Raw genomic sequence first — 22,969 nt, 5'->3', positions numbered from 1 at the left:
TTTGGAAAGTCAACGCCGTAAGTGTATCTCGGGTGTCAGGCGAGATGACCAATTTAGATACCTAAGCTATGAGACAGTAACCAGTACTAATATAGCAACGGCTGGCCATTTATAACGAACATCTAGGGGATTTAAGGATAAATAAATTGCGTTATTTGCGTAGATATTAACTTAGACATAATGGTTGTTGAATGAGTCGTGGTTCAATTCATATTTTAGCGAAGACTCATGAGGCATTGCTAGGAAAAGCTTCCAATACTTTCACTCCAGTAAGCAACAAGTTTACTATAGAATAACTAAGGTATAATCATCCTATTGGTAATAACTAGTTGTAGCCATCGTGCCAAATAAAATTAGCGGCGAAAACACCCTCCTTTATGTACGTCATGTCTATGTACGTGTGGGCCCTTAAAGGAGGTCACGATGCCATCAGTTTAGGGTTAGATGCAATGAAGATCTATATTACGAGACAACACGTGGAGCTAAGGTATTTTCCATAGTCTGGTCCCTAGGGCTGAGCATCCAATTAATAAAGTAGGAATGTTGGTATGACCACCCACCGTAATCAAACCCATAAAGATGTAAGAACTCGGTGTATACTTTAGCGCCACTCTATGGTAAGAATCGTGATCGGCTGTATAATTGGCAGAAGCTACCTGCATCTAACTACGCCGCCTTATGTTACCGCCCCTCTTTTGGGTTATATTAGTCGAAGCTCAGCTCAGCCTCCAGCGTGATGAGTGCTGGTACAGTATTATGTCGGCTTCATATGAGATAAGAAATTAGCATAGGCTATTAGAACTTAAACCTTCTTTTTGGAAGATTCTTCGCGTACTTGTCTTTGATTCCTATGGAATGAGATATAATTAGATGCATAACTCTTCGCGATAGTGTACTATACTCAGATACACGAGCAAAATCAACAAGCACAATACATAGTATAAGTCTGATAATAATTATATACTGCTAGCTCGACTTAATACTGTGTATTGGAGGCATGCACGACTAAACTATATACTCGGGTATGTAACTGCGGTGGAAGGTGATTAATATGTCAGACTGCAGGAAGGCTTGTACTACTTCGCAGAATACACCATCATCTGGATATGCAGCTATAGAGGGACCATATGAACATCCCTCATCTACCCCTGCTTTTAATATAGGCCAGATGGTAGGACTACGAGTTCAACGAAGTTGTCAGATTACCATTGCTAACACTGTTCCAACACTGTTCAACTATATAAATAAAAGAAACCCTCCTCTTTCGAGTATACTACTCACACTGATATTCCAAATCCAATTCACTATTTATCCCCCATCCGCATAATTCAGATTGAAATGGGAAAATACGTAATCACCGGCATCAAGGCCGGCGTCACTCATGACACAGTACCCCTCCGCCTGGAGGCTGACAGTTGGTACCCAGGACAGACCAAGGAACACCTCCTCCAAAACAGCCTTTTCATCTGGGCTCTACGTTTTCTAGGGGAAAAGGATCCTAAAGAAAAGCTATCCTACTTCCAGATCGCCGGTCAGTAGCGCTCTGCTAGAAATTCCATCCTTTGGAATCCTAATAACTAAAGTCCATGCTTCCTAGGTATCCATGGATTCCCTTACCAACCCTGGGATGAGGATACAAAACCTCAAACCCCAAATGAGGGCTACTGTACTCACGACAGCATTCTCTTCCCTTGCTGGCATCGACCATACGTGCTCCTATTCGAGGTATATCATAGAATCCATCATTCTAACAACGAGGTCCATTGCAACTAAGTTACATCACAGCAAGTTCTCTATGAGATCATGGAGAAGGAGGTGATCAAGAGGCTTCCCGAAAATATGCGAAAGGTTTGGCGTGACGCAGCTGCTACCTTCCGATTGCCCTATTGGGATTGGGCGGAGAAAAAGAAGCGAGGCGACTCGGTCATCTACGATGTTCCAATGATTGTTAAAGACCCTGAAATAGAAGTCCTTAACTTGAACGATGGAATAACCGTAGTAAAAATCGACAATCCAATGTACAAATTCACCATGCCAGATGGAGTAGCAATGGGTCCCTATGGCGTCGGAGACGTAGATAGTCAGACGTCAGATGGCACAAAGACGACTATTCCAGTAAGCAAGCCTTTGCTCCAGATTTATGTGTATGTCGCGCTAACCATCCAATTCTCTTCATAGTTTTCCAAATCCAAAGGTACCAGCAGATGGGCTCCTTTTGAACCTGAGTCGTCCAACGTCTCCATCGAGTGGGTGAATGGAGAAGTCAATAACGAGAAGGTGGCCGAGGCGCTCAGCGACCACAAGTGGTATACCGGAGAGAATTTGCCCTTGGCCGAGATGACATACCGTCTCTTTTTACCAGAATACATCACTTCGTTCTCTCAGTTCGCCACGACAAAATATAGCGAAACTAACAAGGAAGCATCATACTTGAACCTGGAGTTTATCCATAACAATATTCACAACTGGACCGGCGGTACAGATAAGTACATGGGTCATATGACGGAAGTTCCAGTTGCTGCATTCGACCCGATCTTTTTCATGCATCACTGGTAGTATTCTCAATCCATCTATGCGAGGCTTAAAACTAATACATCTTCTCATAGCAATGTCGACCGGCAATTCGCTATCTGGCAAGCCCTTAATGTGGATAACGAAGAGAACTGGTTCGAGAGGCGGGATGAACAACTAACAGACGACGGCACTTGGTCGATTAAAGAAGGAACCGTTGACACCCCGGAGACTCCATTGGCTCCTTTTCACAAGAATGCGGAGGGAGCATACTTTACATCTGACGATATTAGGGACTGGACGCAATGGGGTTACTCGTACCCTGAGCTTCAACCCTGGCTCCCCAAGTATAAGCCAGAGGGCAAGTTCGACAAGCAGCTCTATATCAATGACATCCAAAATCAACTGAAAAAGCTTTACAGTTCTCCAGAAGTAGCGGACGCTCCAGCCGACGTCATCGTCAACGTTGAGTACAAGAGGTAAGACGTGTCAAGACAGAAATCCGTAAAAGGCCGCATTAAGTATCATGTTGACCATCTTCTAGGTTCGCCTTTAATGGCCTCCCATATACTGTATACTTCTTCATTGGTGATGAAGATGACATTAACCAGTACAAAGAACCACTCTACACCCACCCGAGCCTTGTGGGGTACGTATACACGTTCACTAATCCGGTTTACCAAAACCCGAATGCGCCAGGATGCGAAAACTGTAGGGTTAAGTCCTCCGAGGGAACAAAGTCGACGGCTCAGATACCAATCACCGCCGTACTACTCCCCCGCGTATCCTCCTCGCAGGATGTCGCATCGACGACCAGTGATCACAGTTTACCCTCAATCACGGATCCTGAACACGTATCGCGGCATCTGGAGAAGAATCTCCATTGGAGAGTCAAAGTAGTACGTCTAAGCAATTTTTCTTCTATTTATCCCTAGTACTCGCCTACCCGTAGGGATTTTTAATCGCTATATGTGGTCCTAATCTGCGTGCTAGCACGGCTACGATGTTCCGGTTCCAAACGATGACCCTTTTGTTAAAGTCTCGGTCTATCATCGCAAGGTTGATCCAACCCACAGATCAAGAGGCCATGGATACTCCCACCTCAAGCAGGCAACCCGAGGGAAAGCCGGGGGCTTTTGGGCCTAACTGGGAGCAGATATCTCCAAGCCAGCGGATATCAAATCAGACTGACAAATTAGTCTTTACCTAAGACCAAACAGCAGGAGAATGTCTTCAGACGTGATTTATACATTGACGGACCAAGGTAGAAGAGATGTGCGCTTATTAGCTCAATGATAACATGAGAATTTCATTATTAAGGTACACAGAAGCTCTTTACTCGGATCAGACCAAATTAGATTTGGTAGCTAGGTACCTACATTCATTTGACCCAACAAAGTCATGCAAGTCTTCAGCGCCTTTCATCGGCCCAACTATGAATAGTCAATAAAGCAAAGTCTTGTCTCAGATACTCTGACAATTCCTCCCTCAGAGACTTAGAATAAAACCGGGGAGAGTTTTAATGGTGACCTAAAATACTTTGGTACGCACCTACGACTGGTTAAATGGATGTTAGTGTATACCTCACAATAGAAGATGAAAGCGAGGTATATCGGCTGGCATCGGCTAGTGGCGGCACTGATCGTCGCCAAGGCTCAACTTAGGCGCTTACAAGGAAATATACGGCGGCCGCTTTAGGTAAACCGCAAGGGGAACTGACCAATTACAGTTTAGTATCTTCTAAGGCACCTTGAGTCGCCAGCATACCGAAGACCTCCGATCAAACCCTCATTATCCGTCTAAGAAATCATTCTCAGTTACAGATCAACAATCAAACCACCGCAACGCCTAAATACAAGAACAATGAATTCCCACTCCAACCCCCCCCCCCCCGCGCAGACGTCCCGCCACAAGTCTCAGACCTGCACTGCTTCACCGAGACCGAAGGCGTCATCACAACCACCATGTTCGACGTGCCGGGGTACCGCGTAGTCAGAGTTCTCGGCGAGGGACGACGCAATCAGTCGAGTCGTGGCCGAGACAAAGGCTCGCGGTGGGAACGCCATTATTTGCCTCGGCTTCGAATCGGGTGATATGGGTGGTTTTGCCCAGTGCTGCGCTTATGGCACCGCTGCTATTGTCGAGAAGATTGATCCCAGTACACAGGTTCCTCCGCAGCTAGTTAATTAACTTCGATATGTATTTTAAATTGGATAACTAGGCTGACCCGGTTAGTTATGTTAGAATGTGAGTCGGCCATGAACTTTTAAGGGGGTCTGAAACTGAGATGATCCTGAAAGCTCAAGGGTGTTTTAATGATCGTTATATACCACGAAATTGATTATGAGAAATTTACCTTTCAGACTGCTCGTATCTCAGACATTATAGGCAGGGGCTTGTTCGCATTAACATGTCAACTTATAATAGGGGTAAAGTCATGGTATACCTTACCGTAGGTACACTAACCGACCATTCCTGACTTTATAGGAAAACATACAAGTACTAGCCAAGCAAACAACATCACTATACTACTAACTTAGGACCCAGTATCATATGGCTTCATATTGTATTCATTTGTTGATATATTCTATGCAAAAGCATAAAGGCCCAAATAGATGTACACCAGGACGCCGCTATACAATGTACTCTATAATAAACCCAGCCCAGATAGACTTGATAGCGGCAGTGTCTGCCCGCCGCTGGCTTTGATCCCCGACTTTTTAACTATTTCTATATCCCTCTTCGCTTTATTAGGTATAGGCTTCGCGTCTGTGATCTTCAACCATTCGCCGTTGAATGCGTTGATGAGCCAGTTGTTTAGTTCTGTCGCTTATTAGCGTGCGATGCCCCTAATAGACCATATCATAAATGAGGGGGGGTGACTTACTATCGTAAACGATGCGATTCGCATTATGGAAGTAAATACCATGGTTACTGTCCGGGAACATATGCAGATCGTAGTTCTCAACGCCAGCCAGGTCCAGCTTATCTAACAGCGTAAGCGTGTTCTGCATGTGCACGTTATCATCAGCAACACCATGCATGATAAGGAAGCGCACGTTCTGCGCCAAGGCCGTAGCGTTGCTGACAGCAGTGCCATCGTAGCCCTTCCCGTTCTGCTGCGGCGTGAGCATATACCGCTCCGTGTAGATACTATCATAGAAGCGCCAGTCTGTTACCGGCGCCACCGCCATGCCGTACTTGAACGTAGCGCCCGCATCCTGCTCCAGCGTCTTGAGTGTCTGGAACCCGCCATATGACCATCCCCAGATCGCAACCCGCGACTCATCTATATATGGCTTTTCAGCCCAGATCTTAGCTGCTGCGATCTGATCATGAGCCTCTATTTGTCCGAGGTGCTCTCGTACAATTACGCGCGCCTTCCGCCCTATGAATCCTGTCCCGCGCCCATCAACCGTAACGACGACGTAACCTAAGTTGGCAGCGACGTATGACTGGAAGTCGACAGCGAAACGCTTGTCAACCGACTGTGAGCCCGGACCGGAGTACTGTTGGAAGAGCACGGGGTATCGCTTCTTCGGATCGAAGTGCGCTGGACGGCGCTCGAGGTAGTTAAGCTCGACATCATCTATAGTAATTGTACCGTAGTCTAGCAATGGCAGCTCGTGCTTCTTTGCTTTATCCGCCAAGTCTTTGTTCTCTTCAATAATGTGTTCGTATACCTCCGGGTTGCCCGGGGTGCTCATAACCTTTTGCGTTGGGACATTTGGCCCTTTATAAGTGACGAGGGCATATCCGGCTTTGGCGGAAAACGAAACATCATAATAACCTTCCTTGCTGACATCGATCATCTCTTTCAAGTGAGACCCGTCAAGCTTAACACTATAAATGTGTCGCTGGATAGAGGACTCCTTTGTAGCGACAAAGTATGCAAGATTATTCTTCAGATCAACTGCAGAAGGCGCTGCCACGACCTCCCAATTCCCCGATGTCAACATGACAGGTTCTTCGGATTCTAGGGGGCTAAAATATGCCATGTGGTCCCTATCATCCTTAATAACAGTATCGATGTAGCCGTCATTAGGTCTACCGTTCGAAGGGTCGGCTGGGATATACGTGGTATCATGTGATATTTCAAACCAACCGCCATCTAGCTTGCCCACATCGACTGTCCTAACGGTCTTGCCCGTCCGGGAAGTAACGTCGATTAGAATAACTCGCATAATGTCACTAACACGATTCGTCTCCTTCACGAGGACCTTATTTCCAGCCCACGTGATGTCAGTAATTAACAAGTCATCCGCGGCAAAACCTCCCTCAATCTCGACCGAGAAAACATCGCCCCGGGCCATATCGTAGAACAGAAGGTCTACAAATGGGTTGGGCGAGCCGGCCTTTGGGTATTTCAGCTGTTGCACTTCTGGGTAGCTTTCCTCTCCAGCGGGGGGCGCCTCGCCGCTTGGCCTATCAATAAAAAACTGGATTGGGTATTCAGGCACTAGGGTTTCGTTCGTTCTTAAGAAAGCCACAAAGTCTCCTTTCTCAGACCACCACGTCGCGCTATTATCGCCGAATACCTCTTCCTCGTATACCCAATCTGGAATGCCGTAGAAATACTCCGGTCCACCATCTTTCGTGATCTGCACAACGTTCTTGCCTTCCAACCGCCGTACATACAGGTTATTCGCACTTGTATATATAACAGCATCACTCTTCGGACTCCACTGGGCAAGCTGCACTCGGAGGTTGGGATCCTGAGGATTTAGGGGCTCGGCAGTTTGAGACTCGACATCGAAAATCCAGTATACTCCTGTGAAAGAATACCTCCAAATGCTTTTTGTCTGAGTAGCGATGAGTACTTTCTTTAGGTCCGGGCTCGGCCAGACTTGGTCTGGTGATAATTGTTGATCGCCAGCCTTAAACCAGGGTTGTTGCATGAGCGTCTGCGCAGATTTGATCTCCCCACCGCCTGCAGCGTGGTCTTCATTCTTGCTCCGAACATCTTCAACAACGAGGAAATCCTTCCCATTCGCACCTTTTTCCAAAAGCAATCCATCTTCTCCGTTCGCACCCGCGATCCAGCTTATTCCATGGCTCTGAGGTCGCCAGTAGCCGTCTAATACTTGATCTAACGTGACTTTCTTGCCGGATCCGCGAGCTGCCGTAGCGGTCGGATCGTGCTCCTTTTGAGAAGAGTGCTGGTATGACTTGGTCGATAAATATGTGAATAGACCAACTAGCCAAGCAGCAAGAAATACGCCAGCCATAACAAGGACGAACCTCTTTAGAGATTTATCTACCCCGACAGCCCTCCTTGCCGGAAGGGGAGGTAAGAAGCCACCAGCTTCATCCCCGGAGTCATCGTGTAATGGATCTTCGTCGTCCAAATCGGAAATACCCTCGTTCAGCTTCTCTCGTTCGCTAAGTCGTTCGAATACCAAACTCGTCGTAGATACAGAAGAAAGGGAGTCGTGCGATGGTCTCGGGGACGCTGTAGGAAGGTTAGCAAGGATTACCGTCTAATCCGTATAGAGACTCGATTCGCATACCCATTGTCGCGTGTTTCTCCTTAGATAAATAGAGAGGCCATGTGTCGTCGAACCAAAATAACTCAGCCGGCCCGCGCGACACTCCAATGCGAATTATGCGAATTATGCGAATTTGGGATTTATTGTATATATTAGGTACGTTTTAATTCCACTTAATGACAGGAAGCCGACAGATTATGTAGACGCGTTGCTCTTAGCGAAAGTCCCGAGTTTCGAACTAATCATCAACGAATGATTAACGTTATTAAGATGTGGCGTCACCTCCTAAATCCTACATCAGATTGACGTGTACTTTGTAAAGGTATCGGCGCACAGCCACCTTACGCCATAATACAATACATAAATACGAAACCCCTATTTAGCGATATATGCTTCATCGCATATCTGTCATAGCGGTTTGTTAAAATGGGAATAGGGGCCAGCAATGAGAGTATACCTTCCACTGGTTTATGGGCACTGATTTTATTATTTCTGCTTACCCTACAAGAATACGAGCCTAGAGAAAACATGTCATCAACACTTAGGTTTTTCTTCTTTTTTTCTTTTCTTTGGTCCTTCGTCTCATTCTAGAAATGTCAAAACGTGTTTGGGGTGCTGCCCTTGTGATCAAGTCTGGGGCATGTTCGCACTTTGGTTAATGAAACCCTCCTTTCATAGCCATTTCCACGACGGCCGTGATATCGTTTTTGGAACCTAATGGTACCAGTTTTGTTTCAAGTCCTAGAGTCAGTTGATTCCAAGTAGGGCTCGGTTGCTATCTATGTCTCCTACTTCTCGAGCATAGGCGATCAACTCGTCGAATTTTTCTGCTGGCAAGCCTGCATGGGCAATCATCTGGAAGTATATGAAATGATTTACCGGATCGCGTGGCTGGTGGTGTTCGTAAGCGGATATCATGTCTCTTGCAGCAGAATATGCCTCGTCGTAGAGTTTCAAAGTGGCGCCATGATAGAGGAGTATGATGCACTCCTTATAGTACCTCGGTTCGAAGAATATAAACAGGAGTTCATCCAGGTGCTTCTTGTTCAACATTGCCGAAGTAGCTGCGGCCAACAATTGCTCAAGTAGGTCCGTACTGGAAGGTCTAGGAATAAATTCATGAATGTCCCAATCCTGAATTATCCATTCCAGTAATGTCCTTCCATCAAACAAAGGTGTATCCATCCTAGCACCACCATGTAGGAGTGCTAATACTTTTTCTGGAAACTGCCCATAGTCATGGCTCGCATGGTCTACGAAGCGATCTAGTGGAGTACGTCCGGATGAATCTTGACCATCGACACGAACACCCAATGATAAGAGATGAGATACCATTTTGCAATGCCCATCTACCACAGCCTGTCCCAAGGGAGTATATCCTCCTAGGTAACTCTTTTCCAGGTCTGCACCAGCTTCTATTAGCCTAGAAAGCATGGCGCATCCTCCAAGGAAGTCGTGTCTCGAGCCACTAATACAAGCATGAATGGGATGTTTTATTCTAGGGTTGGTGGATCTCGAGTTAATCATCACACCTGCATCAAGTAGTGCTTCCGCGTAGTCATAGTAGCCATACTCAAGAGCAAGTATGAATGGACTTCCACCGTTGTAAGTTTCGACGTTGACGTTGGCCCCAAGCTCAATCAGCTTCTTTAATGTACTCAACCGATTAGGACTGTGTTGCCCAATTGAGAAGACTAAGACCGATGGATAACCATGAAATGGATAACCATGAAATGGATAGCCATGGACATTCTCATCAATGGGTTGTATGTGTTCATGAATTAGAAATTCCATCACACGCAGCATACCCTTGTCAACCGCTATGTGAAGAGCTGTATAATAGTATGCCCGGCGAGCTACATGATAGCACATGTACCCTTTATGATTATGATAATCAGAGCGAAAGGTGAATCTAGGAGTAGCCCCAAGTTTAAGTAACAACAAGGCAGCATCTTCGCTCCCGACGACGAGTGCGGAGAACAGCGGAGAACGAGACACATCGGCGGAAGTACCAGATATACCAGATATGAGTTCGGTGTCGACCGACGAGCCATGATTTAATAACCATTTTATAACTTCAATCCGATCCCCCCTGCAAGCCTGGTGGAGTGGTTCATCGCCATCGTAGTGTATGTCCAGTCCGAAGGAAAGGGCAGCTTCAAGAGTACCAATCGTGCTATTTTTTACGGCAAATTCAATTGCGACCGGGCTTCCAAAGGTCTTGTAAAGTATTTTGTTGATGGCAAAATAGAGTTGCTTGTTGGTGAGAGTAAGGGACGCAAGATCACTTCTTCTCAGAATGCCGCAAGTCGCGATCATTTGGAAAAGTTCAGAAGGTAAACTCTTTAGCTTGGCCATAGCGATGAGTATTATACTTCCAAAAAATATATAATTCTAGATTAAGATTTGCTTGTTTGTCGAAGTGAAAGAAAAAAAAGAAATCGGTTGTAGAAGGCGGATACCTGCATGCCTTAGGTACATAGGTGTGATACATTAGGTGTGTTATGTGGTCTCTATGTAGGTACGCACGCATTGACTCAGGTCCCTGTTCAGGCACCGAGGTTTACGTACGCAAATACAGAATATGGAATACGGAATATACCTAAACAATCAATGGTGACACCACTATCATTCCACAGTATCACAACCCTCATCTCATGTAGTGTCACTACCAGTTTTAACAATATCTGATATTTTATACTTGTCAGTGCCTATTCCAAACATCCAACATTTTACCGAAACTACCTGACCTAGGTACACATAATAAAAAGCCGTCATGGAACTTAAACGTTGGGTAATGTTGTATTGATGTATAACACGCAATGCAAACATACATGTAAGTATGCGGAAGGGGATTGAATTTGGGTATATTACATTGTCTAATTTATACAAAAGAGTCCGTTTTCAACGCTAGTGTATACGCATACCAGGGATCCAACTATAGGAGTACCGCGACGCCAAGAGCACCGGCGGCAGCCATAGCACCTGCAACCATACCGGTAGGTCGGGCGGCAAGACCCTGCGATGCGGTTGTAGACCCGGCGGACCCGGCGGAAGCCGCGCTCGAAGAAGCACCGCTCGAAGAAGCACCGCATCCATCTCCAATGAAAGCGCTGATAGAAGCTACTGCCTCGCTGACCTGGGCATCGCTGCCGCCGCACTTAGTAACAGCGACTTGTAAGTCGCTGCTGTGCTTGCTGAGCCAGCTGCTAGCTGCCTGGTCGTACGAGCTGTACAGAGAAGACAGCGACTGAGGCACCTGGGTGGCCTCGCACAAGATGGTCGGGTTGCTGACGTCGGCCGTCGCAGCAAACGACTCCATGTACGACAGCAGCTCGAGCGGGACACTGGGGAGGTCGGAGCCCAGCGGCGCTAGGGCAGAAAAACACTCGGGGCTTTGCGTGATTGTAGGTATCTCAGGCTCTGCCGAAGATACCTGTCGCACCTCGACGACAACATGTTCTTGGCGCAGGTTGTGGAGGTTCCTCAGCTGCAAGGGGCTGTATGTCGCAACGGCGGTAGAAGCCAGACCGAGAATAGCGAGCGTGATTTGGGAGACCATCTTGAATGAGAATGAGATGTACGTCGACGTGTTGTTAAGTAACGAAAGTTTGTTTTAGGTAAGGTTGGATATTTGGTTTAAGGACTTCCGTGAAAGATGGAATGAGATTAAAATCTTATAGCTTACTGACAAGTTTATATACCTAGGACTCCATATCAAAAACGATGGATCCCATAAGGCAGCAGAGCCAAGGGTTCGAAGCCTCAAAACCCGATATGTCACTGCTCTTGGCTGTGCAGCTGATTATGGGGAGATCATCTTGGCAGATGTGATCCTTTAAGAGTCCGGTTTAGGTTTAGTACGGGGTATCTGGTCATCTTAAATTGACCCTGTCAATTTTATTATAGAAGGATGAGCCAATCAACTTACTTGGCGAGATGATGTAACACGGGTCGGGTCCAGATCGAGATGCATAAGCCGTTTCTCGGGTCTAGTCTATGGTCTATGTATGTATGGTCTAGGACTTTTTATTTAGATCGTGGCTTTGCTGTTCAGCTGAGGGTCTGACGAATATTTTCGACGTCAGGATCTTCATTGGCCAAGAGTGCCTTTACTACATAGACGACAATCGCTGTGCCAGTCAATTATTTCATCTATATAGAAAAAAATAGTGCATTTTCGTCGCAGACGCTCGAAAGTATAGAAATGTCTCACTTGGCTTTGTACAAGCTCCAGGGGGCTCAGAAGGATTTACATAGTAGACGATGTGGACCGGCGAGAATGATTGCTAGGACTTACGCTAGGGCTTACGCCTGTTTAAGCATAACTAGGAGTATCAACTAACTAACGCATCTCGGATTTTGCAAATACATAGAATAGCACTAGATTAGGGTCTATGCTATAATTTGCCCCTTTTCACCACTTATATATGGGGGTATAACATAGGTAGCTTACGAAGATAACAAAGACAATGTGCAGAATTTGGAAACTGGCACTTGTCACTTAAAAGTATTATGATACTACCTTAGATATGAATATTAAACTAGGCCAAATCTATTATTCTAAGATGTTGGAAATAACAGGTAGACAAAGAGTACCTAGTATTTCTTAAAATGAAAGCTCCAGCATACAATGGGCCGGATGTTCTACAACAAATAAGATGCTCTCCCTAACTAAAGATCTTGTTCAATGGAAGAGAAGAGAGAAAGAAATAGATAATTACAGGTACATAGCGTACGTAATTATTCAAGCTGCCTTCTCCTCCTCCTCCTCCTCAACGTACTCAAGCCCCCATTCCGCCTTATTCGCCGCGATCCTCTTCTCAGCAGCCTCCGCCTCCGCATAGAGTCCCAGATCATCCAGCAAGTCGATGCAGTCATACGCGCCATCCCGATCGGTCGAAACGTCGCAGTTTTCCAAGACGCGAGCGAACTCGTAGTACGGCGATCGAACGGCGAACTTGATCAGGCCCACGCAGATCTTGGCCCAGATCACTACCCAGGAGCTGAGGCTGCCCTCGGCTCCCCGGAACTCGATCGTGCGTCCCGAGTTGCGATGCGTGAATGAATCGCACCCGTAGTGCCGGAAGTTCACCATGGCTCCTCCTCGGGGATACATGAGGTGCGCGATTTCGCAGCTGCTCGCGCTCTGGTAGATTTGCTGGACGCCTGCGAATACGCCTGGGTCGGGTGCTCGATGGGACCTTGGGCCCTCTATTATGAGGCCGGAGCAACCGAAGTCTCTTGTCTTTTCGGTGATGTCTTCGAGTTGCTCATTGGTATAGCGTGGTCTTACGATTCTTGGGATGTTTCGTGTGCGGACGGGCTTGCTGGGCTCGAGAGGCCGACTGAACGGATCGTCAGACGCTTTGGTTACCTTATTTGCTTCTTCTTCTTCTTCTTTTCCTACTGCCTTCTTCCCCTTTATTTCTTTCTTTTTTGGTGCTTCTTCCCCAGCCTTAGGATCTGGCTTTGACTGGAAGGGCTCAAAGCCAGCATTATTCCTATTTTCATCAAAAGCATCAACATACTCATTCCCTCGATTCGCTTCTCTCCAGGAGACAGGCTCCTCTCCGTGTCGGACCTCTGTGGCAAGATACCGGATGCAATCTCTTGCGGATCCGGTTTCATGCATCGGGCCAGGACTCATTGCTTGACCGTCTAACCGATTCGACAAGTTACTCCTGTCCCGCAATGTTCGACAGTTCCAATTTACTACCCGCCAGGGGTGGTTTAGGGTGGTGAGTAAATGCTCCGTAGCAAATACTAGTGAAGCAATGCGTCGCAAGGAGTCGAGGGGAAAGTACTCGCCGCCGTTTCCAACATGAACGTGAAGTCCACAGGAATGGTTGACACGACACCTATACGACGAGGTTAGAAGCTGTCGAGCGTAATTAAGAGCCTCGAAAGCAGCAGGGATATCAGGCTCGACAGGAGTCTGAACCTCAACGCCTACCCATTCAAACTTTTTAACCCAGTCAAAGGTTTTGGCTTCGACGGGTTCATTGACGGTAACGTCTTCCATAACTCCCCAATGGTTATAATGACCAAGTATTGTCTTGACAAATCTAGTCTTATATGTATACGTTTTGACATTGACAGGAAGATTGTGTTTCTCGAAGAGAACCTTGACCATCTCATAAATCACGGATGCAATGTCTCCATCCTTTGGTGCCTTCTTTATCCTAAGGACGGGAGGTAGACCTTTGATATGTTCGAGGACGTCGTCGCCGCCCTCGGGCAGCCAAGGAACTACAAATTCCATTTCAACGCCGAAGGTAAGGCGGGGTGGCCGTGCCTCCGCGGGAGGAGTAATATCTGCTGACATGGTGTCTCGATTTCAATAATTTGAGAGGTGCAGTTTTGTCTTCGTGTTTTGTGGAAGGTAGCTATATTAATGAATTGTTAGGATTAACTATTCTGTCGTGACATCCATCAAATCAGATTTCAGTGGCTATCTCTTTACCATATAGCCCCAAGAACAGGGTTGAGCAAGGTCGTCGTTTAGGGACATTTGTTTTATTCCAGTTCAACACGACTGGTCAGAAAACATGCCAGTTGTTCGAACATAACTATAGTGTAATTTCACCAGAACGATGTATTATCATCAATAGTGGACAGTTTATAGATCGGTAGTATCCATATGCTTAGATGAGTCCTTCTGCGCGGAGCTTTGAAAATGAAGGGGTTTTAATGTTTTATAGAAGATATATAGAAAATCATGAAAAACTGCTTAGTAGGTGGTGTAATAACATAGCTTTACGCTCAAGCACCCATAGCAGTAGGCATAACGCCTACGTTTTTGATCTCCTTTACAAAAGTCTCTGCGCTGCTTTGAGGTCCTTGTTTCGCTGAGTCCTGATGCTCAATATTCCACTCTAAAACTTGTTGACAAACTCCTTCTATTGTGTTATGAACAGGTCGGTACCCGATGCCACCCTCGTCGATGCTTCGTCCCGCACCCTCGTTTGATGCTAACAGATGCGAGCAGGGGGTGAAAATGGCCGGCTGCAACTTTGCTAGTTCGCCCTTAGGCCGCGGTACTATCCATTCGAGTACCGGTGTTCGACTTGCTAGGTCAAACCACTCAATGATATGTGCGAGACATAACATAATTCCGGGTTGCAGATACATAACCTTGATAGGCGCCGTGTTGGCCGTGGCCGTGATTCGTAGTAACTTGTAGACATCGTCATATATGGGCGGTGGTCCAGCGTCCGTAACGGTAAACGCGCGGCCGGCGCACTTAGGCATTATCTTCTCATCTCTCAATAGCGCTGCCTCAAAAAGCAAATGCGCCAATGACACATTTCCGGCGTGCGCGAAGTTCTGAATGATATTCCTCGTCCAACTCGGGAACGTACCAGCCCTCAAACATAGCCCAATTATCTGGTCGCCGTGACTGCTACCATAGATGCCGTTCCCGGGGCGCACGAGTCCCGTGCGGAAACTAGGGTTATTGGCTTCGGAGATAAGGCGTTCGCCGGTCGCCTTTGCATACGCGTAGTTGCTGAAGAATTGCGCGTGCGGTCGCAACGGTCGGTCAAAATCAGAATCGTCAAGTACTTGCCAATAGTTCTCAGGCCAGCGCTGAAACGGATTATTCCAATATCTGACGGGCATATAAGCGACCGAGGCGGAAGACGTGGACACGAAGACGTCAGCGCCAGCTTGCTTCGACGCATCTAAGACATTTTGCACACCGTCGACGTTGACACGCTTTACGTGCTCATAAGTTTTCAGGGAGCGTTCCGACGCTTGGATGATAGCAGCCGTGTGGAAGACAGTAAGCGGAAGATGGGCAACGCTCTTGGGCCATGGCTTATTAAATGCCGCAGATGTTGCCGGTGGCGATGTGATGTCAGCTTGCGCGAAGTCAACTAGAGCGGCAGAGCCCGTTATTAGATCAGATCGGACCGGCTTTTGGAAATCGACGATTCGGATGCTCTCCGGGGATTGGCCGCGGGCAAGTAGGTGTAGGACGATCTGACCGCCGACTCCCCCGCAACCGCCCGTCACAATGTAGCGACGGTTTAGCCGCGGCGGGAGTTGTTTAACCCAGTCGATTGGGTTGGCCTCAATGCGTCGATATGTATCTTTGATCTCTTGCTCTGTCCAGCGGTGTGGGGAGACAGCTAATACTTCCGGTGGTGTCTGTTTCAACGCGCTGTTGAGTTTCCATATCCAAGCGATGCCAATCACGAGAAGCGTCGCGATCGCGGTATACAGTATTTGCTTTCCCGTGGCATCCATTTCACCGTACTTCCTTCTCACGATCTTACTGACATTAACTGAGCAGGTGAAAATACTACCCCGCGGTTAGCTGAGATCTTTTAAACTATTATTTATTCAAGATCTTAAGTCTTGGCGCTTCGTATGACCCTTTACAGGGTACGAATACGAAGCTGTTAATCCACCCGAAGAGATTTAGTATAATAAAGTAAGAAAATAGTATTATATTACGCGAGGAGCTATAAATATAACATGTAGCTAAGGACTACTAGTATGCATACCTAGGCACCTAAGGTATGTATAATATCTCTGTCTATTACCTATCTCGAGGCAATCCAAGGGTAGGTCGCTTAGCAAGCAAAATCTACTGTGTAATACGACCCCTTACGAAGCGGGGGATTCTAAAGATAATTCGTTATCGATATAACCGAGCACAACGATAGGAAAGATGAAAAGTGTACGACAGGAACCATTGCAGACAAGCGTGATGCGCGGTGCGAATCGTACAGAAAATCGGATATATAAAAGACGACATCTTGAGGGGAACCAGCAATGAGGCGAGGGTCACCAATAAATGATCCGCACCTAAGCGAAGAGTGGACGACCCGATTTATAAACGAATCTCGGACCAGATGCGGAGACACTTATACCGGCCGTTCTTACCACAACGGCCTTCCGGTTTCGTTAGGAGAAGCAATCAACCCTCATAATTACCTACATACCTAAGGTTAGGCACCTAGCCTTATAACAAGAAGAAAGATAAATATTACAACAATGACAGAGACGCAACTAATTACCATCGAAAATGCCCGCGGCACGCTTCAAGTAATTTTCTCCGAGGCGACGACACCCGAAGAGCGAGTCCGGTCCGCCAAACTTGCTTCTACAGCCTTCGGGAAGTCACTTACGCCGGAAGGTTACCTAGGGCGAGAGGAATATCTCGCAAGCCAACCTCTTGTGCGAGGCACCGGCTGGCGATGGTGGTGTCTCACACTGGCCGATGATCCCGAACAAGTATTAGCCATGTGCAAGACGATGCACAGGGATCTACTAGTCCGGGATGATTCCGCTCCGCACGGGGAGGCGATGGCACGCCAACAACAGGGCTACTGCATCTTCAGCGTCGTTACCGATTCGACTTACCGTGGACGCGGTCTCGCCTCTGTCTTACTCAAAGGCGTTGCTGAATGGTTAGATGGACCGGGAAATGCGACGGCTAGTATACTATACTCGGATGTGGGAGATGTAGGTCATGTTAACAATTACGTCGTGGTTCAACATGCTGACAAGAACCCCTTAGTTCTACGTCAGCAAAGGTTGGGATATTCTAGATTCGAAAGAATCTATTTTGACAGTTCCCCCATCTGTTCCACATAAAGAACAAACCCAGTTCCCAGAGACGCGCCCATTAACCATAGATGATATTCCCCGCCTCTGCGAGCGGGACGTGGAAAGTCTCAAAGATGACTTCCAGAAATACGATCTCCCGAAAGACAGTGTGCTCGTGACTATCCTACCCACTGCGAACATGATTACCTGGTTACAAGCTCGAATAGCATACATGAACAACCAGACAAACGGCAAGACCCCGGAAGTAAGAGGCAGTATCTGCGAGAGCGCAGACTCCTGGGTATACTGGTTCTCCGATCTCCACCATCGAAAGATCACAATCCAGCGCGTCAAACCGCCCCGCGGCCAAGACGAAGCGACCTCGACACGGGCAATCGCCCGGCTCCTACTCGACGCCATCGAAGAAGCTGCCAAGTGGGAGCTGCTAGAAGTGGATATTTGGAATCCAAGCCCGGAGCTTCGCAGCGCGATGAAGCTGCTCAATTCGGAACTGGGAATTAAGGTGACGAATCAAAAACGGGAAAGCGAGCACATACCGTGTCTAAGATGGCGAGGTGCTGAAAAGAGGTCAATCATTTTCTCGCCCAATGAGTTCTATCCATGGAGCTAGGTTGAACGTTGTATTATTTCAGGGGCTCACATGCAGCTACAGGAGGTATCCGAATCGTAGGTAATGGTAAATATCGAGTCAATATTCATATAGACTTGGAAGGGTACCCTTAAGGAGTACTCCGGAATTAGCTACAATAATAATATAACATAACGTCAAATACCTCCAAATTTATATAAAATTTAACCCAGTGATACCTAGCTCCCCTTAGTAATAGATAGAACATAAGTAAATCACGATCACGATCACGATCACAGAGAGAGTAGTTCAATAGTATGTCGATAAAAGAATTTTTGTTTTTTATCATTATATTAAATATGCACACATCTATGTAACTAAAGATATCAGTAACGAGATGCGTAACTATGGTAAACAACTTTAATAATAATTAAACAATGTCGTAAATGAGTGAAGATACCTGGGTAGGTAAATATGGAAAGTAACGAGCGTAACGTCCACCGGTCCACCCGCCAGGCCAGACCGGGAGGATAGGTTTTCTGTATTATAAGATTCGTACCCGAGCATCTCTACTCGGCCCGATGAAATAACGTGCTAAAATGAATGGCTTTCGTATCTCTTACCTCCCGCACAGGTCGAGGAAGAGATGGAAAAATAATGTCGTTAACGAAGTGATGGCGACTCGCTAGGTCTCGTATGACCCGCTCGTTGTTTTGAATAGAAAGATTCAAGTACGTTCTTATACTGTATAGGTATTCATGATAAGACGTCAATTAATATGCGGTGCCCGGTAACCTCATATTGATTAGGGAGGCTATGGCATCGTTGTCGATTTACAGAATCCTGTAGGTGGGTGATTCTTAACTACTCCCAATATTAAAGTGGTAAGGGGAGTTGGATGCTTATTAAAGCCATGTGGATATGTGAAATTGAAAATAGGGGTGATGGTATAAATATTGGGGATTGGTGGAAGGGGGTTTAGGTTAATGAGTACTTACGGTCAGAGAGATGTTCCGAATTATACCTCTATCAGTCGCAAATGGTCCTTGCCTGCTGCTCTTTAGAATTACCAAGTAACAGTATGTTTTAAGACCTTAAGAATCAGGTACTCATCTTCCATAATTACCTTGGGTGGTGGCCAAGGAGGTTTTCAGTACCGGATATACTCTTCATCGTCCGGGCTTTCGCCATTTTTCTCCATCTCTAACTGCGCGACTCTTGATTCGAGCTTTCTCCTTGCTACTCTGTGGTACTCGGCCAACCTTTTAGCATTATCGCGGTCCGCTATGATATTTTTTAACATCCGAGGCAATGATTTGAAGTCGTTAACATCAACCTTTTGATCCTTGGCTAATATCTTCGCCAGGGGAAAGAGGTCAATGAGCTTCTGACGGTCCTCAATGATAGACTTCAAAGCCATCTCCAACGCAGGCAAGTCATTTACATCTATTCTTTCTGCCTCTGCCACCAACCAAGCCAGAGGTAGTAGAAAGCGCTGGGTTTCGTTCAAGAAGCGTGTTTCTTTGGTCTGCTGCTTCCAAAGAACCTTGTAGACGTCGTCGGGTTTCAGCAGGTCCTCGGAACTCATACGTCTCTTCGACTCACTTTCTTCGTCACTCGGACTAGAAACTATGATCTCTGGAATGGAACCGTCAGTGAGATCTTGCTCACCCGTACTTTCGAAAACGGCCTCTTCAAAGCCAGCATCGTCAAAGTTATAGTCATCAAAACCAGCGTCATCCCAAAATTGGTCGTCATCGTCGTCGTCGTCGTCGCTTTCATCACCATCTTCGTTACTCCAAACTTCCGGATCGGGGAATTCATAAAGACTTCTGGAGGGATTACCATTTAAGAATATCCGCCCTTTCCGTCGCTCAGCTCTGACATCCGCCGGCAGACTGGGCTTGATGTCACGTGTAGGCTCAGGCTCGGAGAACGTCGAGCTTGAGGTAATACGAGATGACGGTCTAGATCTAACAACTCGTGGAGCATCTTCTTCGCTATATTCGGCCGAAGACTTTAACAATATTTGTCTAGGGGGGTGCGTCTTCTTCGAATCATCGAGCCAGGCGCCGACTGGGTATGAGCCTAGTGCATCTTTAGATTTACCGAGATTTTTCTTTTGAATACTTGGGTTCCTTAGAGGCGGCTTTGATGATTCCAGCTCGGGTAAGATCCGAGATCCGCCTATTGGCAGCAGCTTTTGCTCGTTAATCGAATGCTTAGGGCGCAGCGGAGCTTGCGGCAATGATATAGCATGGGGTTCACTTATACGAAGCCTCTCAGTGCTCGCAGCATTCTTGGGCTTGTGCTTTCCTAGCCAACGGCTGAAAGCTTTCGTCACTTTAATGTCCTTGTCCTCGACTTGAGACCCACGTGGTAGCATTCGATCCATCTGCTGGTACTGCATAGACTGAGACGATTTGATACTCCTTCGATCGCCGCGCGAGTCGTACGCCTGCGTAGACTCATTTGAAGATGATAGATCGGGGTGCGATCCATAAAGACTGCTTGATCTGTCGCGGTGCTGATTCTGGGAGTATCTGGACGCCATGGTTGTTGATGTTAGATTTGGTTGCTGATGTATGGTATTTAGAATATAGAGTTTGATGAGAAATAATAAACCTGTACGAGTAAAATCTCGACTTGTTTTGTACAAATTCTTCTTTGAAGGATTTAGGGGGTGGCGGAAATAACTAACGTAAAGGAGATAATGAAACGTCCCTTAAGAACTATATATTATCAACCACAATTTCATTGTATTTTAGCAATATTCTTGTTCTGATGTGAATTTGAAAGGTTTAACAGGCATTCGCAACGAAGGAACAAATGGCAAATCATTATGTATTCCTCTAGCTACAATGCATTGTTCGATGTATTAACGTCTTGTCCCAATTCTACCCTTAGAGCTCTGCCTTTGAGTTGATATACCATCCTTACTCTATCATTCACAAATAATTCTCATTATGAGTCTCGGCGGATAAAGTAGCTCAGAGATTTGTGAAATTATTTCGAATTCCGGGGAGAATATTTTCCTGCTGTCCGCCTGCTTGTGTTCGATGGAACGTCGAAGAAATTGGCGTTCGTCTCTGGGCTACTGCTACTGGCAAGTTAGTGCGATTCCATCTTAGAACGGGGCTATTGTAATAAGAGAACTTACCTCGTGGTCTCGCTAATGATGCGGAAAATCCGGTAGAGTTTCCTCCATCGTGGCTGACTTTCAGACCAGAGCTCAGTCCAACAGCAGGGAATCTTGTATTAGTTTGAAGATTAGTTGACGGTATGTCAACTTGTGATGCTCGTAGGTTCATGTTAGTCTGGTGTACTTGAGGGGTTCCTGAAACAAGACCGGGAATGGTCGACAAACCAACACCAGCCGTTTCGCCAAGACGCTGGCGATGGGTCGAAGGTGTGATAGGGACATTTGCTATATAATGTTAGCCATCGCGCTCATCGTGCCTGAATATTCTCTTGCTTTATTACATTGAACTCCCGTAGTCCTCGACCAAGGATTGTTATGGTCCTGTCGCATCGCCTGATGGTGGTATCCGGCTGGCATTCTCTGCTGCTCGTGGAGCACTGGGCGATGGTGCGCATACGGCGTTCCGTGATCTTGATAATCGGTAGAATTTTGGCCAACGCTCTCAAATTGGGCTCTATCTACCGATTGGCCATGGAGTGCAGAATCAACTGCATCTTCGGCAGCATCTTGCATCTGGCCCAACATGGCTCTTTGTTTGAGCTTATCATACAACTCTTGGATCTGAAGGAGCTTTCGGTTCTTTTCTTTGTATGCGTGGGCTAGCTCTTCATTCTTTCTTCGTAGATTCTCATGCTCTATTCCCATGCCTATAGGAGGTCAGTAATAGTTGATGTAATTGGAACATAAGAGTAACGCCCCTGAAAGCTTTCCTTCCAGGCGGGAGATTTCTAAGTTTGCACCATTGATGACTTTGTCAAGCTGGACGCTGAGGTTTGAGTATTTTTCAGTGAGTGCAGAGCCGAGTTTCTCATGATAGAAGCTATTAGTTGAGATTATAAGCTTACCTATGTAAACTTAGGACGATAGGAGGCGGGACGGCACTAACACTTCCTGGGTGGCTTGGTAGGCCCAGAAGCTAAGGGCCCGACTTGCGCACTCGATAATAACATAGGGACTGAGGCCGCTGAGAACACTCGTTTTGTAATCCTCGCTAGGATTGAGATTTGAAACGACAGCATCGTCGGGATTAGTTAAAGGAGTATTGCAAGCAGGACACGAGTTGCGATTTTCATGTCTTTGTGCTGTCAAACCAAGGCGAGTAGCGCAGTCAGTACAGAAAATATGACTGCATGTAGTCACTAATGCGCGATCACCAAGTTCCTTTCGGCATTTGAGATTATTGCAGCGCAGCATATGCTCCATCGTGTAAAAGTTTCTCGTTCTGATTTGTTTGAGGACCATAATTCATTACTGAAGTCACTTTCTCGCGAGGGGAGAAATGTTGAGTTGGAAAGGAAGAATACAGAGCGACTAAAGTTTCAAGATGCAGGCGAAGTGCATTATTAAAATGTCTACTCCTTCCTTACATATAGGTACCTACCTAGATACCTAACCTATGCAGTTTCCCTTTGTATACCTCTAAAGTGAGAGAGAAGCTGCACCCATAGAGGTACGTACGATAGGCACTAGCATGTGCATTTCTTAGGTACCTACATAGGTGATGAGTAATACACTCAACTATAACTACCTTTTCTAGGTAGGTATGTTTATAGAGCAATAAATAAGTCTAATTGTTCTAATTAGCGGTGCTAGATTTACCTAGCCGATGCCCTTGTT

General features: G+C 46.4%; 9 protein-coding genes across 9 annotated transcripts; 2 read left to right on the top strand and 7 right to left on the bottom strand.

Annotated features, from left to right (window-relative positions):
- Positions 1-1,338: 1,338 nt before the first annotated feature.
- F4813DRAFT_401296 (Di-copper centre-containing protein) lies at positions 1,339-3,978 on the top strand (the record flags this gene model as incomplete). Its single annotated transcript, XM_049248390.1, has 6 exons — positions 1,339-1,531; positions 1,598-1,725; positions 1,786-2,115; positions 2,179-2,552; positions 2,607-2,990; positions 3,056-3,978. The coding sequence occupies 6 exons, from the start codon at positions 1,339-1,341 to the stop codon at positions 3,444-3,446; spliced, it is 1,800 nt and encodes a 599-aa protein (XP_049101648.1). The 3' UTR covers positions 3,447-3,978.
- A 1,042-nt stretch (positions 3,979-5,020) lies between these two features.
- On the bottom strand, positions 5,021-8,245 carry F4813DRAFT_351658 (dipeptidyl peptidase IV N-terminal region-domain-containing protein). Its single transcript, XM_049242433.1, has 3 exons — positions 8,022-8,245; positions 5,399-7,963; positions 5,021-5,334 (listed from the first exon to the last, which is right to left on the bottom strand). The coding sequence occupies exons 1-3, from the start codon at positions 8,023-8,025 to the stop codon at positions 5,159-5,161; spliced, it is 2,745 nt and encodes a 914-aa protein (XP_049101647.1). The 5' UTR covers positions 8,026-8,245; the 3' UTR covers positions 5,021-5,158.
- Positions 8,246-8,510: 265 nt separating this feature from the next.
- On the bottom strand, positions 8,511-10,648 carry F4813DRAFT_321786 (ankyrin repeat-containing domain protein). Its single transcript, XM_049241008.1, has one exon. It carries the CDS (start codon positions 10,356-10,358, stop codon positions 8,748-8,750), a length of 1,611 nt encoding a protein of 536 aa, XP_049101646.1. The 5' UTR covers positions 10,359-10,648; the 3' UTR covers positions 8,511-8,747.
- F4813DRAFT_321889 (uncharacterized protein) lies at positions 10,555-12,303 on the bottom strand. The gene is made up of 4 exons (XM_049241009.1): positions 12,301-12,303; positions 11,693-12,133; positions 10,875-11,562; positions 10,555-10,687 (listed from the first exon to the last, which is right to left on the bottom strand). The coding sequence occupies exon 3, from the start codon at positions 11,560-11,562 to the stop codon at positions 10,939-10,941; it is 624 nt and encodes a 207-aa protein (XP_049101645.1). The 5' UTR covers positions 11,693-12,133; positions 12,301-12,303; the 3' UTR covers positions 10,555-10,687; positions 10,875-10,938.
- On the bottom strand, positions 12,155-14,546 carry F4813DRAFT_321908 (uncharacterized protein). Its single transcript, XM_049241011.1, has one exon. The coding sequence runs from the start codon at positions 14,326-14,328 to the stop codon at positions 12,748-12,750; it is 1,581 nt and encodes a 526-aa protein (XP_049101644.1). The 5' UTR covers positions 14,329-14,546; the 3' UTR covers positions 12,155-12,747.
- Positions 14,547-16,683, bottom strand: F4813DRAFT_321907 (NAD(P)-binding protein). Its single transcript, XM_049241010.1, has 2 exons — positions 16,514-16,683; positions 14,547-16,405 (listed from the first exon to the last, which is right to left on the bottom strand). Exon 2 carries the CDS (start codon positions 16,251-16,253, stop codon positions 14,766-14,768), a length of 1,488 nt encoding a protein of 495 aa, XP_049101643.1. The 5' UTR covers positions 16,254-16,405; positions 16,514-16,683; the 3' UTR covers positions 14,547-14,765.
- A 14-nt stretch (positions 16,684-16,697) lies between these two features.
- Positions 16,698-18,231, top strand: F4813DRAFT_321973 (uncharacterized protein). The gene is made up of 2 exons (XM_049241012.1): positions 16,698-17,477; positions 17,533-18,231. The coding sequence occupies exons 1-2, from the start codon at positions 17,007-17,009 to the stop codon at positions 18,190-18,192; spliced, it is 1,131 nt and encodes a 376-aa protein (XP_049101642.1). The 5' UTR covers positions 16,698-17,006; the 3' UTR covers positions 18,193-18,231.
- Positions 18,232-18,562: 331 nt separating this feature from the next.
- F4813DRAFT_351634 (uncharacterized protein) lies at positions 18,563-20,735 on the bottom strand. The gene has a single exon (XM_049242432.1). It carries the CDS (start codon positions 20,702-20,704, stop codon positions 19,301-19,303), a length of 1,404 nt encoding a protein of 467 aa, XP_049101641.1. The 5' UTR covers positions 20,705-20,735; the 3' UTR covers positions 18,563-19,300.
- A 405-nt stretch (positions 20,736-21,140) lies between these two features.
- F4813DRAFT_379520 (uncharacterized protein) lies at positions 21,141-22,555 on the bottom strand (the record flags this gene model as incomplete). The annotated part of the gene is made up of 5 exons (XM_049245467.1): positions 21,141-21,250; positions 21,311-21,577; positions 21,634-21,999; positions 22,036-22,172; positions 22,239-22,555. 5 exons carry the CDS (start codon positions 22,553-22,555, stop codon positions 21,141-21,143), a joined length of 1,197 nt encoding a protein of 398 aa, XP_049101640.1.
- Positions 22,556-22,969: the final 414 nt, after the last annotated feature.

This window comes from Daldinia decipiens (assembly GCF_022478715.1).
Source record: "Daldinia decipiens strain CBS 113046 unplaced genomic scaffold F4813scaffold_8, whole genome shotgun sequence".
NCBI classification, from domain to species: domain Eukaryota; kingdom Fungi; phylum Ascomycota; class Sordariomycetes; order Xylariales; family Hypoxylaceae; genus Daldinia; species Daldinia decipiens.
Note: the sequence above shows the minus strand (reverse complement) of the source record. Positions and strands in the feature narration are given on the sequence as shown.